Here is a 13,497-nt window from a genome sequence, read left to right as displayed (position 1 = left end):
GTTTTAGGTTTGTTGTAGTTTGGTGTTGCAGTCAAAGCAAAAGTAAACCACACTATGTAGTTGTGGTAAACGGACCCCAGGTACCAGAGCACAACATCTCCAGTTTCACCGGCTTCGAATGCTATCAATGCATTGAATGGGAGATTATCACGTTTTATCAGACCATTGAATGGGCGAGTAGGTGACGAGTAGGCGATACACGGACCTACCCGCGATTTGTCAGACCATTCATTGGGCGTAATCAGTTGCTACTGACCAACTTTGGAGGCGGAGCAGTCCCCACAACAATATTTACGATTCTGTGCCTATCGGTACATAACTCCGAACGGCGCTGAGTAGGATCAGGCGAGCGTCGCACCAGCTCGCCTGAGACTGCACGCCTCCGTCATGGTCCAAAACCAAAACCGAAACTGAACTATTTGTCATCATCTCCGTTGGTAGGTCAGTATGTCTTGATAACACCCAATGAATGGTCTGATAAATCGCGGGTAGGTAAGTAGGTCGCCTACTTCGCCCATTCAATGGTCTAATAAAAGGTGATAATGTCCCATTCAATGCATTGATAGCATCCGAATCAGGTGCCAGTTTAACCCTTTTAGACAGGGAACACATCTGTGTCATTTTGAGATTTATTTGGCTATTAAAGAATAGCAGATCTACAAGCTCATATGTGCTGCACTATGAGCTTGTGCAGAACAACACGTCTAGCGAGTAATAAGGCAAAGTCAACCATACAACACACTCTGTACGCGTCAAAGGAAGATCTTCCCCTCCAGCAGTGCCGAGCAGCGCGATTAGGGGGTCTGGGTTTCGATTTTGCTGTAAAATATTATTTTCCCAAAATGTCGGTAATTGCGGACACATCCAGTATTGATGAATGAGTAGGGCTGTCACGATTACAAATTTAAGTTGAGGATTAATTGTCACACAAATAATTCCGATTAACAATTTAATTGTGTTTTTGGCATTGAACATTGGAACATTATGAATGGCGCAGATTTGACAAATAACTGAAATATACAACAAAATTATTGACATATTTAATAATTTTATATTTTCCCCCAAAACTTTAATTGAAGAAATAGCTGATCTACGCGCCACGAAGTGATGCGTTGTAAGCATGTAGATCTGCTATTTCTGCTTCTTTTTAATATTTGAAAATGTATGAAAAAGTTTCCACATGGAAACGATGATGACGATTATGGAAAGATAATTGCAATTAGAGGATTATGTAATAATTGTGACAGGCCTATGAATGAGGGTTGCAGCGTCATTCTTGACCTTGTCGCAGGTAGGGGTTATGTCAGGGTATATACTCGAAAAGATTTTTAGACAGCTCTGTGTGAACTACTACTACTACTACTACTCGGAATAAGCAATTCCTTGCTTATGTGAGGCCCTTATGTATGGAGGAGAAAATGGAGTCCCACTTTTCAGCAGACAGCGTAAGCCCCACATCATGTTCTCAGCCTTTATCTTATCCAAGGGCGCAGATCTCAAATTGGAAATGCTGTCATATGATATTGATATAGCGCCCTTGGCCATCGGGTTAAAAGAAAGGAAGTGATCGATAGGATTAGTATTGGGCTCTTCAGGGAAGTGAGGTAACAGAGCGCAATTTCTTTTTATAGCACAAATATTCTCTTCTGAGGGTCCCTGGCACAAAAGTTCTACTGCTACGCCACAACAATGTGGAATGCCCTACCAACAGTCATAACAACATGTGAATCCTTACTCTCCTTCAACCTGCAAGTGCTCCAAAAGAGCACTTACAGGTGGCTGCAATTCGGAATCGTCCCCCTCTATAAAAAGTCCAAAGCCTGAGCTGCTGAACTGCATCACCACATGAACGTCGGCCAGCGAACGTTGCTTCCTGACTGCCGTGTTATGGTTGGTTGAAATCCCGAACTTGCAGAGTCTTTCAAACACAGCCTTTTTTGCGCCACCATGATGCAGAACGCTGTTTATGTAATACGCAAACGCAGACGGGAGTTTGTCATGTCTTCCTCTCAAGAGTATAGCTGCGGCAGCACAGGTTTGAAGCGGAGAGTGGTTTGTGGTGGTGGACAACAGCGAGAACAGAAATGGAGCCAGACGCTGGAGATCCGACTCCATCTTGGCAAACGAGAAGGCCGTCAAGTCGTCGGGAGAACAACGAAAGAGCATGAAATCTTGTTTAGGGTGGCAAAGGCTCTTGCATTCGTCGTCTAGGAGAATGAGCACGGATTCTTTGATTTCGTTCAGCAGCATATCATGTTTCATGATGAGGTTAGCAGCCCTTGACCATTTTCCCTTTGCAATGTTCTCCACGATCCCTGCTGCAGATGTGGGGCATTTCAGAGTGGTTGATTTAGCAACACGGTATTGAATCTTTACCTGAAAGATTAAACAGAGAGTGAATTAATATTTACAGTATTGTTGACTGAATAATAATACGTTTATATAGGCTATAGTTTCTGCTATCAATAAACAGGTGATCATAATAGGGGTTTGAGCTTTACATTAACAATCTTTACAAAAACAATCCAACAAAACACCATATTTTGAACACAAAGTGGTATGCAGAGCATTTCAGAGCAAAGAGAATGTGGAATGGCCACATACAAACTTAATCAATCGTAAATTAAAACGGGAAAAAAGCAGCAAAATGCTTGATCTAAGCGAAAACCTTCTCTCATTGATAACCTGTTTGACTGACAGAATATCTGTGCCGTTATTAATATGTGATTTCGATTTAGCCACAGAATTAGCCAAGAAGTAAATGTACTTTTTTTTCGTTTCCTACATACAGAATAATATATATATATTGTATTGTCTCCGCCAGGCTGAAAGGCATGGCGAGAGAGTATGTTTTGCACCTTGTCCGTCCGTCCTTCTATCTGTGAACAGCCAATCTCCGGCACCGTTGGCCTGATCGCAACGAAACTTTGCACACACACTCCCTGGATGCCAATTCCGAACCTCTGCCCCAAATTTTCCACATGGGCCTGTTATAGCGCCACCATGAGGCCGATTTCTGACCTGGCGGAGACCTGTGCTCCGAGATTTCAACATTTTTCAAAAAGTATTTCCTGAATAAAATGAAAATATCAAATAATTTCCATAAATAAATACCCCAAAAGTTTAAGAAGTATTGAAAATAGCAGATCCACAAGCTTGCAACTTCGCGACGCGTTGTGAGCTTGTGGATCTGCTATTTTCACTATGTTGGGTCACGGCCCGGGTAAAACATCTCATTTCTCTCTTGGGGTCTTGAGCTAAAAAGTTTGGAACCACTGCGTTAGTACATCGTTAAGAACTTCTTACCGTAGTCTTACTTTCTCTTGGGACTGTCCCAGGGGTAACAGGGGTTTGGAGGGTCCCATGGGTTTGGAATGTCCATGGGGTTTGGAGTGTTATTGGGGGATCATGTTGCCATGGTCTTTTCACTGTCTGTGGGGTTTTAGAGGGCGACTCTCTACTCCGTTTCTCTGTTTGGGGAGGTGTTGGTGTTGTAGTTGTGGGTTGGCCACTAGCGGCCGGTTCGGGAACAGTTTCTTCTTTGATTTTTATGGCAGTTTCTTCTTCTTTGGGTTTTTTGGCGGCTGGACCAGTTTCTTCTTCTTCGATTTTTATGGCGGCTGGACCAGTTTCTTCTTTGATTTGTATGGAGGCGGGACCAGTTTCTTCTTCTTTGGGTTTTTTGGCGGCTGGACCAGTTTCTTCTTCTTCGATTTGTATGGCGGCTGGGCCAGTTTCTTCTTTGATTTGTATGGCGGCGGGACCAGTTTCTTCTAATTTAATTTGTATGGAGGCGGGACCAGTTTCTTCTTCTCTGGGTTTTGCGGCGGCGGGACCAGTTCCTTCGGCAAGTTTCCACCTCCTGAGTGTTAATAACGACTCCTCTATCACTTTGACCATTCTGTAGCACTTGTTGCAGGTACGAAACGATTTGTCTTGCTGCGGCAGCAGCAGGAGACCGACGGACGCCAGGCGTTGAAATACGCTTTTATTGTCAGGTGCTTCGCGCTCGTAGATCTTCTTGGTGTGCTGCAGACGATCGCCTTTCCGAAGGTGCACTTTGCAGAGACGGCAAAAATCGTTTACAGCGGATTCAGCCATTATAACGAATAATGGTACGGATAGTTCGCTCGTTGTGGTTACTGTTAGTTAGTGTGGCTGGTGGAAGCGCTGTGGAAATTCAACGGCGGCGCGTTGAGATGACGTCACTTGTTTTGTTGCGCTGATTGGCTGAAGGGGTTGTCTGTCAAACGCTACTACTCCCGCCCAGCGTGATGGGGGTTGCCTGGGATCCAGAGTGTCCCTCTGGAATGTTGATGCGCCTTGAAGCAGGGGTCTTCAACAGGGGGTCCGGGACCCCTAGGGGGTCCTCAGAGTTACTACAGGGGGTCCGCCAAATCTTTGTGTGTGATATGATTTTTTTTTTCCTTAACCACTTGAACCCCTAGCATCCCTTTTCTGAGGAGAACTTTAGCCAAAAATAGCCGATCTACAAGCTCACAACGTGTGACCTTGTAGATCTGCTATTTGGCTAAGAGGTATGGTGTAGAGGGGAAAAAAGAGCAGACCTAGTACACATTTTTTTTTAAATCTGAAACACAATTTTATACAATATGGGGGTCCCTGCTTCATCTTTCTCTCAGCTAGGGGGTCCTTGGGCTGAAAACGTTGAAGACCCCTGTCTTACTAAATAAAGTACATCAATCAATCAATCAATCAGGATAATACCTCCCTCACTTTATTGGTAAGAAGATATTTATATGGAAGATTCCAAATAACTTTCCAGTTCAAGCTATCAAAAAAATCTGGACCAATAGGATACTACTACTAGTACCGGAGTTTTCACAGGGTCAAGTAACGGTGCGTCATCTGATCTTACTGTCCCTTTATACAAGATCTGTGTTTGAAATGTTTCAATATTGCACCATCTTGCACAAAAAAAGATCATCTATTTTCAAATAGCCGATGTATATACATTATGATTATTATATATGTATGTATATTATTATAATTATATATTTATTAAAGTGCTCGTCGTGTGGCGTATTATAGTCGCTTCTTTTGGGCTTATTTTCCAAGACCTGGTTGCTTATTTTTCCAAATCTGGCACCCAGTCCCTTCCTTCCTTCCTACCCCACCCTCAGTCACAAAGGAAAACGGGATGCAAACTAACAAGCGGCTTCGTGTTCGTGTCTTCATTCCTGTGACTGTTTTCTCTGTTTTTTCAGATAACTGCACCGTAAGAACAATATTAATTAATATCTCCTAAGGTTTAATGTTGATGTATGAGCGACTGTGATGGCTTTTAATGACGAATGTGAGTGTTTAGTATCGAGTATTCGAGTTAAAGAAACGGTAGAAAAGGAGGAAAAAAAAGTCCGGGTAGCGGGTAGGCTCTATGCACAGCAGCCATATTATCACTTCCTTCACAGGTGTTACCAATGATACTAATGAAGGCTCTGTTCCATTTAGTGTAGCACAGTGGTTGTCAGATTTTTAATTTCCACTAGCCCCATAACTCTGAGAGTGTACAAATGGAACCAAATGGACCCGCAAATGGACCCTTTGGTTCCATTTGTACACTCTCAGAGTTACACACCCGTAAGGGGCCATTTGGAACCCCCTCAAGGAACCATGAGGGTCCCTGGACCCCAATTTTAGTCCCACTGGTGTAGCAGTGTTTCCAGTGAGCCAACATGCACATTATCAGCACCCTGACTCTGTTTGACCAGAATGGAACAGAGCCTTCATTAGTATCACTGGCCTGTGAAGTTCTTCACAATATGGCTGCTGTGCACAGAGCCTGTCGTAGTGCGTCATCTCTCTTGGAGATGGCTGTGTTTATTTTATTTTGTATGGCTGTGTAGGGTTTTTATTTTATTTTGTATGGCTGTGTATTGTTTTTATTTTATTTTGTATGGATGTGTAGTGTTTTTTATTTTATTTTGTATGGCGGTGTAGTGTTTTTATTTTATTTTGTTTGGCTGTGGTGTGGTGTGGTGTTCTAGTATTAGCATACCTGATACGCAGTGGTGGAAAGCACAATACTTATTCCTATTTCAACTTTGGAAAAATTTGAAAATAGCTGATCCACAAGCTCACAATGCGTCGTGTAGATCTGCTATTTTCATTTTGGGACATTCTGCATAATGAGTGTCACTTTCTACTTTTGGTACTTTAAGTATATTTTGATAGCAATACTTTTTACTCAAGTAAATGTAGTAAACAAGGGTTTTGTAAAGTCTTATGAACAGCTAATTTAGTTTTATTTCATTACATGATGCTGGAGGTGATGAATAGATATTTCCATTGATGATATCTTTGTATCGATACTCTTTTTATATTTCAGTTTATTTGGGTGCTGCTTAAATGATCTGTGATTTCTATTGCACATGTGTGCATTTAGTGAAGTTATTGTTTGAATATGCTAATCTTTTCAATTATTATTCCCTATGTGATGCATCAAGATGTTTTGAAATGACAACAGTCAACTACTAAAAGTAGCTTCAAGCTAAAGAATCTGGCTTTATGTTGCACAGATATTGTCATCATTGATTTTATACCAGCTGCAACTCCATGTTAAATTAATTGTACTGATGTGATGGTGGCTATTATATGAGAACAGTACAAGTACTGACAAGCAGCTTGCTGCAGCAGGGCCTGAAGGGAAATGGAACACTCCTGCATTCCTGGAGTGATTCAGGTGCAATCTACTTGTGCTTATCTTTGGGAGCCTAGACATGTATACATAGGTTGGTTGTAAGAGGCTTGGGATGCCAAAAAAACAGCTAAACAGCTTGCAAAATTCTTTATGAAATGACAATACTATGGCACTCTGTAAGACGCTATAGGCTGAAATGGACTAATGTAAACAGGATTGGTCAGATAAGAGACAATAGGAGGGGAAATGAGCCACCAAAGAGGATAAAGGATGCTGAGAAGGAGAAAGTACGGACATTTATCAATTGATTCGAACTGAATGCCACCACAATGCATGATGCCTGTCTTATCTCAGACGAAGAGACTTGTGTGGCTAATGTTTGGTTTTATTATTGCCATCTTCACACAGCAAAATGCCTGTTTATCCTTGCAGGTAATGATGCACAGAAGACTAAATACTTGGGCACAATGACAGAGGAGCCACTTATGAGTGTAAGTATTTTAATTTGTTGTCTCTGGGCTTTTCATATGAAGGGCCAATGATGCAGGGCTATACGTGTCTATGTGTGAAGACAACATAAGTCCACAGTTCAGCTACTGAGCTTGCAGCCGAGATGACTTCTAATGTGATGATAAATGACACTCTGAGATAGACCAGTCCTGCATTGTTATGTTTATCCTGTGTTTTCGTTGCCCTTTTTATGATAATAATAAGTTGGATCGCTTGTCCACAGGCTGCACGCGCAAAACCAGGGTCACTGATGTGGTCTACTAGGAGTTGGTGAGAATCAGGTTAGTAGGGTTGAAACTATTGATGATTACTTGTTCGATTAACAGGGCAAATATTATGACAAATAACTTGCATCACTTAATAACTTAAAGGAAGGGTAAGTGATTTTCTTTGGTTAAAATAAGTGTTAAATAGCTCTATATTCTGATAGTACTCATTGTTATAGAGCGTTTGTTCAGTTATAGGAGTCTCCATGTCTCTCCAGCACTTTATTAAACATAACATGTATTTTCTGGTTGGGATATACATTTTTTCCAATCAGGATAGAGAACTCAGTCAGGATAAAGATTAAACAAGTGAAATTGGAAGTGATGACACTAAGAAATGAGCAGGCAAAATTGGAACGGGAAAGCTAATAAATGGGTACTCTTTCCTGATTGGCTGAAAGTTTGTCACCTACCTGAAGATGTATTTTGTGTTTATTAAAGAGCTGGAGAGACAGGGAGACTCCTGTTACTGAACAAACACTCTATACTGTAGCAGTGATTACTATCACAATATAGAGCTTTAACCTTTAACAAAAAACCTTTTGCTTCAACCAAAAATATCACTTACCCTACCTTTTTAATACTTTCTTTTTAAAACAGTAAAAACATGATTAGTGGAAATAGCCTATCTACCTTGTAGATACTGCAATTTCCTTTTTTTCTTTTTATGTTTGAAAATGTAGGAAAATATTTCAACATGCTAATCATTCTGATGATTATTCAAAACTCTGTAAGACGCTATAGGCTGAAATGGACTAATGTGAAGAGGATTGATCAGAAAATATGAGGGGGAATGGGCCACCAAAGAGGATAATGGATGCTGAGAAGAAGAAAGTACAGAGATTTATCAACTGAATGCCACCACAATGCATGATGCCTGTCTTACAATACTACATTTTACAATACTATGGCACTCTGTAAGACGCTATAGGCTGAAATGGACTAATGTAAATGGACTAATGTAAACGGGATTGGTCAGATAAGAGAGACAATAGGAGGGGAAATGAGCCACCAAAGAGGATAAAGGATGCTGAGAAGGAGAAAGTACGGACATTTATCAACTGATTTGAACTGAATGCCACCACAATGCATGATGCCTGTCTTATCTCAGACAAAGAGACTTGTGTGGCTAATGTTTGGTTTTATTATTGCCATCTTCACACAGCAAAATGCCTGTTTATCCTTGCAGGTAATGATGCACAGAAGACTAAACACTTGGGCACAATGACAGAGGAGCCACTTATGAGTGTAAGTATTTTAATTTGTTGTGTCTGGGCTTTTCATATGAAGGGCCAATGATGCAGGGCTACATGTCTATGTGTGAAGAAACAAAGCCCACAGTCCAGTTACTGAGCTTCCAGCCGAGACGACTTCCAAAGTGATGATAATTGGGACTCTGAGATAGACCGCGCCTAGCCTGGTAAACCCCTGCCTCCGGAAATCTCAAATACAAATGAGATTTTCCGGAGGGAGCGGTTTCCCAGGCTAGACCAGTCCTGCATTGTTAAATGTATCCTGTGTTTTCATTGGCCTTTTTATGATAATAATAAGCTGAATCGTTTGTCCACAGGCTGCACGTGCAAAACCAGGGTCCTCTTCCTCTGGGACACAAGAACGGAGCCAAGCTGGTATGTGGAGTTAGTGTTGAAACTATAGATTATTTTCTTAGTTATTAGTCTACTGATTACTTGTTCGAATAATTGAGAAGCACATTTTTTATTATTTTTTAAAGATCCAACAAATTGATGCAAAAAGATTATAATTATTATTTATAATCGACTAAATCAATTAGTCTGATCAAGACCTATTGTTAGTATGTTTTGTTAACTCTTAGTATGTTTGGTTGCAAACCATATATGTTTTTTAAAAGATCATGGTAATAGGAGGGATGAGTTTGGGTTGCCGACTGGCAGTAGTGAAACGGATTTAACCCATTCAAACCGGTAACGCATCTGTGTCATTTTTAGATTTCTTTGGGCTATTCAAAAAAAAAAAAAATTATGTTGCTATAATATCAGTGTTCCTCAAACCTTTTTCATGTCAAGGACCTCCAAAATAATTGGGGGTCGTCTAAAATGTATTTGGCCGCGGACCCCCATCTCAAAATATGTTGTTCCAGGGACCCCCCAGAAGCAAAGATTTGAGTAAAAAATGTGCGCTTTAAAAAATATAGATATATATTCAAAGATTTGCACACATTCTTCAAAAATAGCAGATCTACAAGCTCGTACGGCACTGCCGTGCTTTGAGCTTGTAGATCTGCTATTTTTGAATAGCCAAAGAAACCTAAAATGACAGATGCGTTCCCAGTCTCAATGGGTTAGACCTCTCTGCCCAGTGTTGTATAAAATGTTTTGCTAACCTGTGCCGGCCTGTTTTAATAAAACAAGCTAAGAATGATTTCTGACTCCAGTCTATTTGTTCTCAGAACCATGACCACAGAAGTTTCGTATTATCACCTATACTTTGTCATACAACGGTGTTGTGGTGTATTTGTGTGCTTATAATATATTTGTGACGCGTTTATATATTAGTAGTATTATTTGTGTTTAGTGTGGGACACTGCGACACAAGGATGTAATTTATGCTGGGAGGAGCTCTCCTTTAGTGGAAGCTCTCCTTTTGTGTCTTTGTGTGTCCATGTTGGACATTCCATCTCTGACAGGACAACCATGAGATCTCTTGACCACAGCTTTGTTCCAACACTCTTAAAAATGCCCTGTATATAAAAGTGAGGACCTTCTTTCGTTCTGGTGTTCCGTCTCATTTTCACTGTTGTGTGCATTTAGGCAGGGTCGGACTCTGCAACAAGGACTGGCTTGGACATTATTCTCTATCTGGAAAAATATACAACAGCGTCGCGTAGAAATAACAAATAGCTGATCTACAAGCTCGTTGTGAGCTTCTAGATCTGCTAATTTTGCTCACACAGTGTGTCACTTTGTGCCGTGCTACGAGCTTGTACATGCTTTTCTTTTTAAAAACTTCTGGAAAATTTCTCTTCTGGCCGAAATTTAGGGCTGGCACAAAACCTTTTCAGATGGGGGTCCGCGGCCAATTTGGGGATCCTAGACTTGACTCCTTGACTTGGAAAAAGTTTGAGAACTACTGGCCTAAAGAAATAAACCGATGATTCATTAAAATGTTCACGTTGCTCTGACACACCGCAGAGCGAACACAGTTCTTGTCATCCAGCTGCTGACCCTCCATGTATTGACAGCAAGCTTCTACAACAGACGTGACCCCCAGCAGGTTTGCTGCTGCTAGCAGGGCCTAGACCAAATAAACACAATACAGTATGTTTTAAAGGGAATACAAGAACGACCCAAAACACACTCGCCCCGGGTCAAATCCAGCGACCTCGGAAACGGAATTGTTTACTATATCTTTTAATCTAAATCTCCAAGGTAACTAGTAACTAAAGCTGTCAAATAACTGTCCATTTGCCTCTAAGATGTGAAGTATTGAAAAATGACTCAAGCAGTACGTACTCAAGTAAAGTAAAATTACCTTTTAAGTACTTAGTACTAAATGTGATTAGTTACTTTCCACCACGTATTCCGAGGCCTCTCTTCATCAGGGGTGACGTGTTATCAGGCCCAAACTGTCACGATATGTTGTGTTCTACTGCTGTGTTTTCTTATGTACCTTGTTTCTTAGTATGGTTTTGTGTACTCTTAGTTTGTTCTGTGCTTTCCTGTCTGCCCCTGTAGTTCTGTACCTGCCTTGTCTAACCTGTCTTGTGATTTGTCAGAATTTGTAGCCTTAAGGTCCTTACACACCGGCGAAAATAGCGAATATACGCAAAATTCGGACTCGTTCCGAATAATTAAAAGACGCCTTTTCGCTTCGCTTTTTCGCTCCATGTACGGAGCCATTGACTTTATAAGGTTTTTTTTTTAAAACGCATTATTCGCACGAAAAAGTCGCCCCGGTGTGTAAGGACCTTTAATCACCACAAAAGGCTTTTTCTTCACATTTATACATAAATATTATACAATTAATATCAGGTCAAACAGATGTAATATTTTGATATAGGTCCATATTGCAGATACTGATATGATGACTTATTCATTGTGCACCCCTAATTACAAGGCACTTTATATAGACTTAAGTGAGGTCCTGTTAAATGTGTATACATTTTGGTGAGATGTGCACGTTGAATCATGGACCACTGGCTCCCTCTTCTGGTTAAAATACTCTGGGCCTTTTGAGCAGGGCAGATAAAGAGCAACAAACAACTAGACGCGTCGCAATTCCGGGGAAATTGCAGAGTGTGGTTGCGCCGACGCCGGTCGCGGGTCGCGGCCGCCGGGACTCGAGGAATACGCCGGGAGGAATAACGTCGGAGGCTGCGCCAATTACATTGTGTCGTCACTCCTGAGATCGTTTGCGTTTCATTTTGAGAGGATCGATCCCCCCAAAATCATGTTTTTGCATCAAACGGTTACATTTTGCGCATTTGTGGCGCCCCCTATCGGTCAAAGTGGAAATGCTTTTGGGGATTTGTTGAGTAAACCACCCTCGACATGCGATTCAAATCTGGGATCGATTGGACGTTTCGTTCGTGATTTTTGGCATTCTTTGTAAAACGGGCCCCTCCCGCTAACTTTGGAAGCCAATTACGGACGAACGGTAAGGGCTATCAAAATGCCGTTTGGATACCTTTATCGCATGGGTCCATAGATCACGTGTACCGATTTGTGTGAGATTTGGAAAAAAAATTAAGGAAAAGGAGCAAAAAGTGTGTTTTGAAGAAAATTCAAAATGGCGGAAAATCTATCCTGACGCAAATGGGCGTGGCCTATATGGGAAGATGCGTCGTGACCCAAGGAATCCAGGGAAAAAGACATTTTGATTTTACGACCTACGGTTCAAGAGTTATAGGCCAAAAGGTAAAGGGGGCTGTTATAGCGCCACCATGTGGCCGACTGGTGTGATTATTTTCTTAATAATTTTTCAAAAAACTATTAACCTCCCCTCCAAGTTTTGTAACTGTAGCCTTTACGGTTTCCGAGAAAAAAATTCTTGGATGGGAGTTTTTGCAATTCCCATTAAAGTGGATGGGGAAATTTAATGCACTAATAAATCAATATCAAAAAATCTATCCTGACGCAAATGGGCGTGGCCTATATGGGGAGATGCGTCGTGACCCAAGGAATCCAGGTGAAAAGAAATTTTGATTTTAGGACCTACGGTTCAAGAGTTACGGGCCAAAACGTAAAGGGGGCTGTTATAGCGCCACCATGAGGCCGAATGGTGTGATATTTTGTTAAATAATTTGGGACTTAATTATGAATTATCCCTCCAAATCTGATAACTCTAGCTGTTAAGGTTTCTGAGAAAAAAATACTTGAATTTGAGTTTTTTCACTTTTACATTAAAGTGGATGGGGAAATTTAATGCACTAATAAATCAATATCAATTAAACTATTTAACCAATCTCTTAGCCCTATACACGCGCACGATTCCCGATTTAGACGGTCATTTTGACATATGGCACAACATTGGGGGATAAAAACTGTGGGAGAAATAGCGGTTTGAAATAAAGTTTATCTATAAATAAATAAAGAAATAAATAAATAAAGTGTATAGAGTACTATAGTCTGGTTGCCCTGTTAGGGCAACCACACTAACTATATCATAACAGGTGAAATGCATTCTGAGAGTGGGAATTGGTTCACTTATGAAAACGACTGAGCTTGAAAAAGTCCTCTCATAAGTCACTGGTAGCTATCAGCTTCAGTGCCCTGGATCAGATCTGCCCAATTTGACAGGACAGCAGAATATGAATCTGTCATAATAATATTGATGCTACATGTAGAATCATTAGTGATAAAGGGCACAAGCCTTGTAGATCTAATTTTTTTTTTTTTTTCCAATATTCCAAGTAGGCTATATCAGTTTATATTGTTTCTTTACAAAAGTCTCATTTTTGAGAAGTCAAAGGTACACCGTACAATCCTTAATATTAATTTAACTCCAAAGAAAGTGCAAATGGACCCATGAATTAATACTGGATTTTAAATGTTTTTGCTGCTGTACCTTAATTATGTATTA

The 13,497-nt window shown here is 40.8% G+C and overlaps 1 protein-coding gene and 1 long non-coding RNA gene across 4 annotated transcripts; one reads left to right on the top strand and one right to left on the bottom strand.

The window, feature by feature from the left end:
* Positions 1-80: 80 nt before the first annotated feature.
* Positions 81-4,127, bottom strand: LOC311063358 (uncharacterized protein). 2 transcript variants are annotated; one of them, XM_084082763.1, is made up of 3 exons: positions 3,765-4,127; positions 3,307-3,689; positions 81-2,376 (listed from the first exon to the last, which is right to left on the bottom strand). In XM_084082763.1, the coding sequence occupies exons 1-3, from the start codon at positions 4,099-4,101 to the stop codon at positions 1,732-1,734; spliced, it is 1,365 nt and encodes a 454-aa protein (XP_083938889.1). In that variant the 5' UTR covers positions 4,102-4,127; the 3' UTR covers positions 81-1,731. The 2 variants fall into 2 exon arrangements, with proteins under 2 accessions (XP_083938889.1, XP_083938888.1); XM_084082762.1 differs by having other exon boundaries at positions 3,307-4,127.
* A 1,017-nt stretch (positions 4,128-5,144) lies between these two features.
* On the top strand, positions 5,145-9,631 carry LOC311062755. 2 transcript variants are annotated; one of them, XR_014602535.1, is made up of 5 exons: positions 5,145-5,239; positions 7,094-7,152; positions 7,395-7,452; positions 8,627-8,685; positions 9,008-9,631. It is a non-coding gene; the product is annotated as an uncharacterized lncRNA (long non-coding RNA). The 2 variants fall into 2 exon arrangements; XR_014602536.1 differs by having other exon boundaries at positions 8,603-9,631.
* Positions 9,632-13,497: the final 3,866 nt, after the last annotated feature.

The sequence above is a fragment of the Gymnoscopelus microlampas genome (genome assembly GCF_963454915.1).
Source record: "Gymnoscopelus microlampas genome assembly, chromosome: 16".
In the NCBI taxonomy this organism is placed as follows: Eukaryota; Metazoa; Chordata; class Actinopteri; order Myctophiformes; family Myctophidae; genus Gymnoscopelus; species Gymnoscopelus microlampas.
Note: the sequence above shows the minus strand (reverse complement) of the source record. Positions and strands in the feature narration are given on the sequence as shown.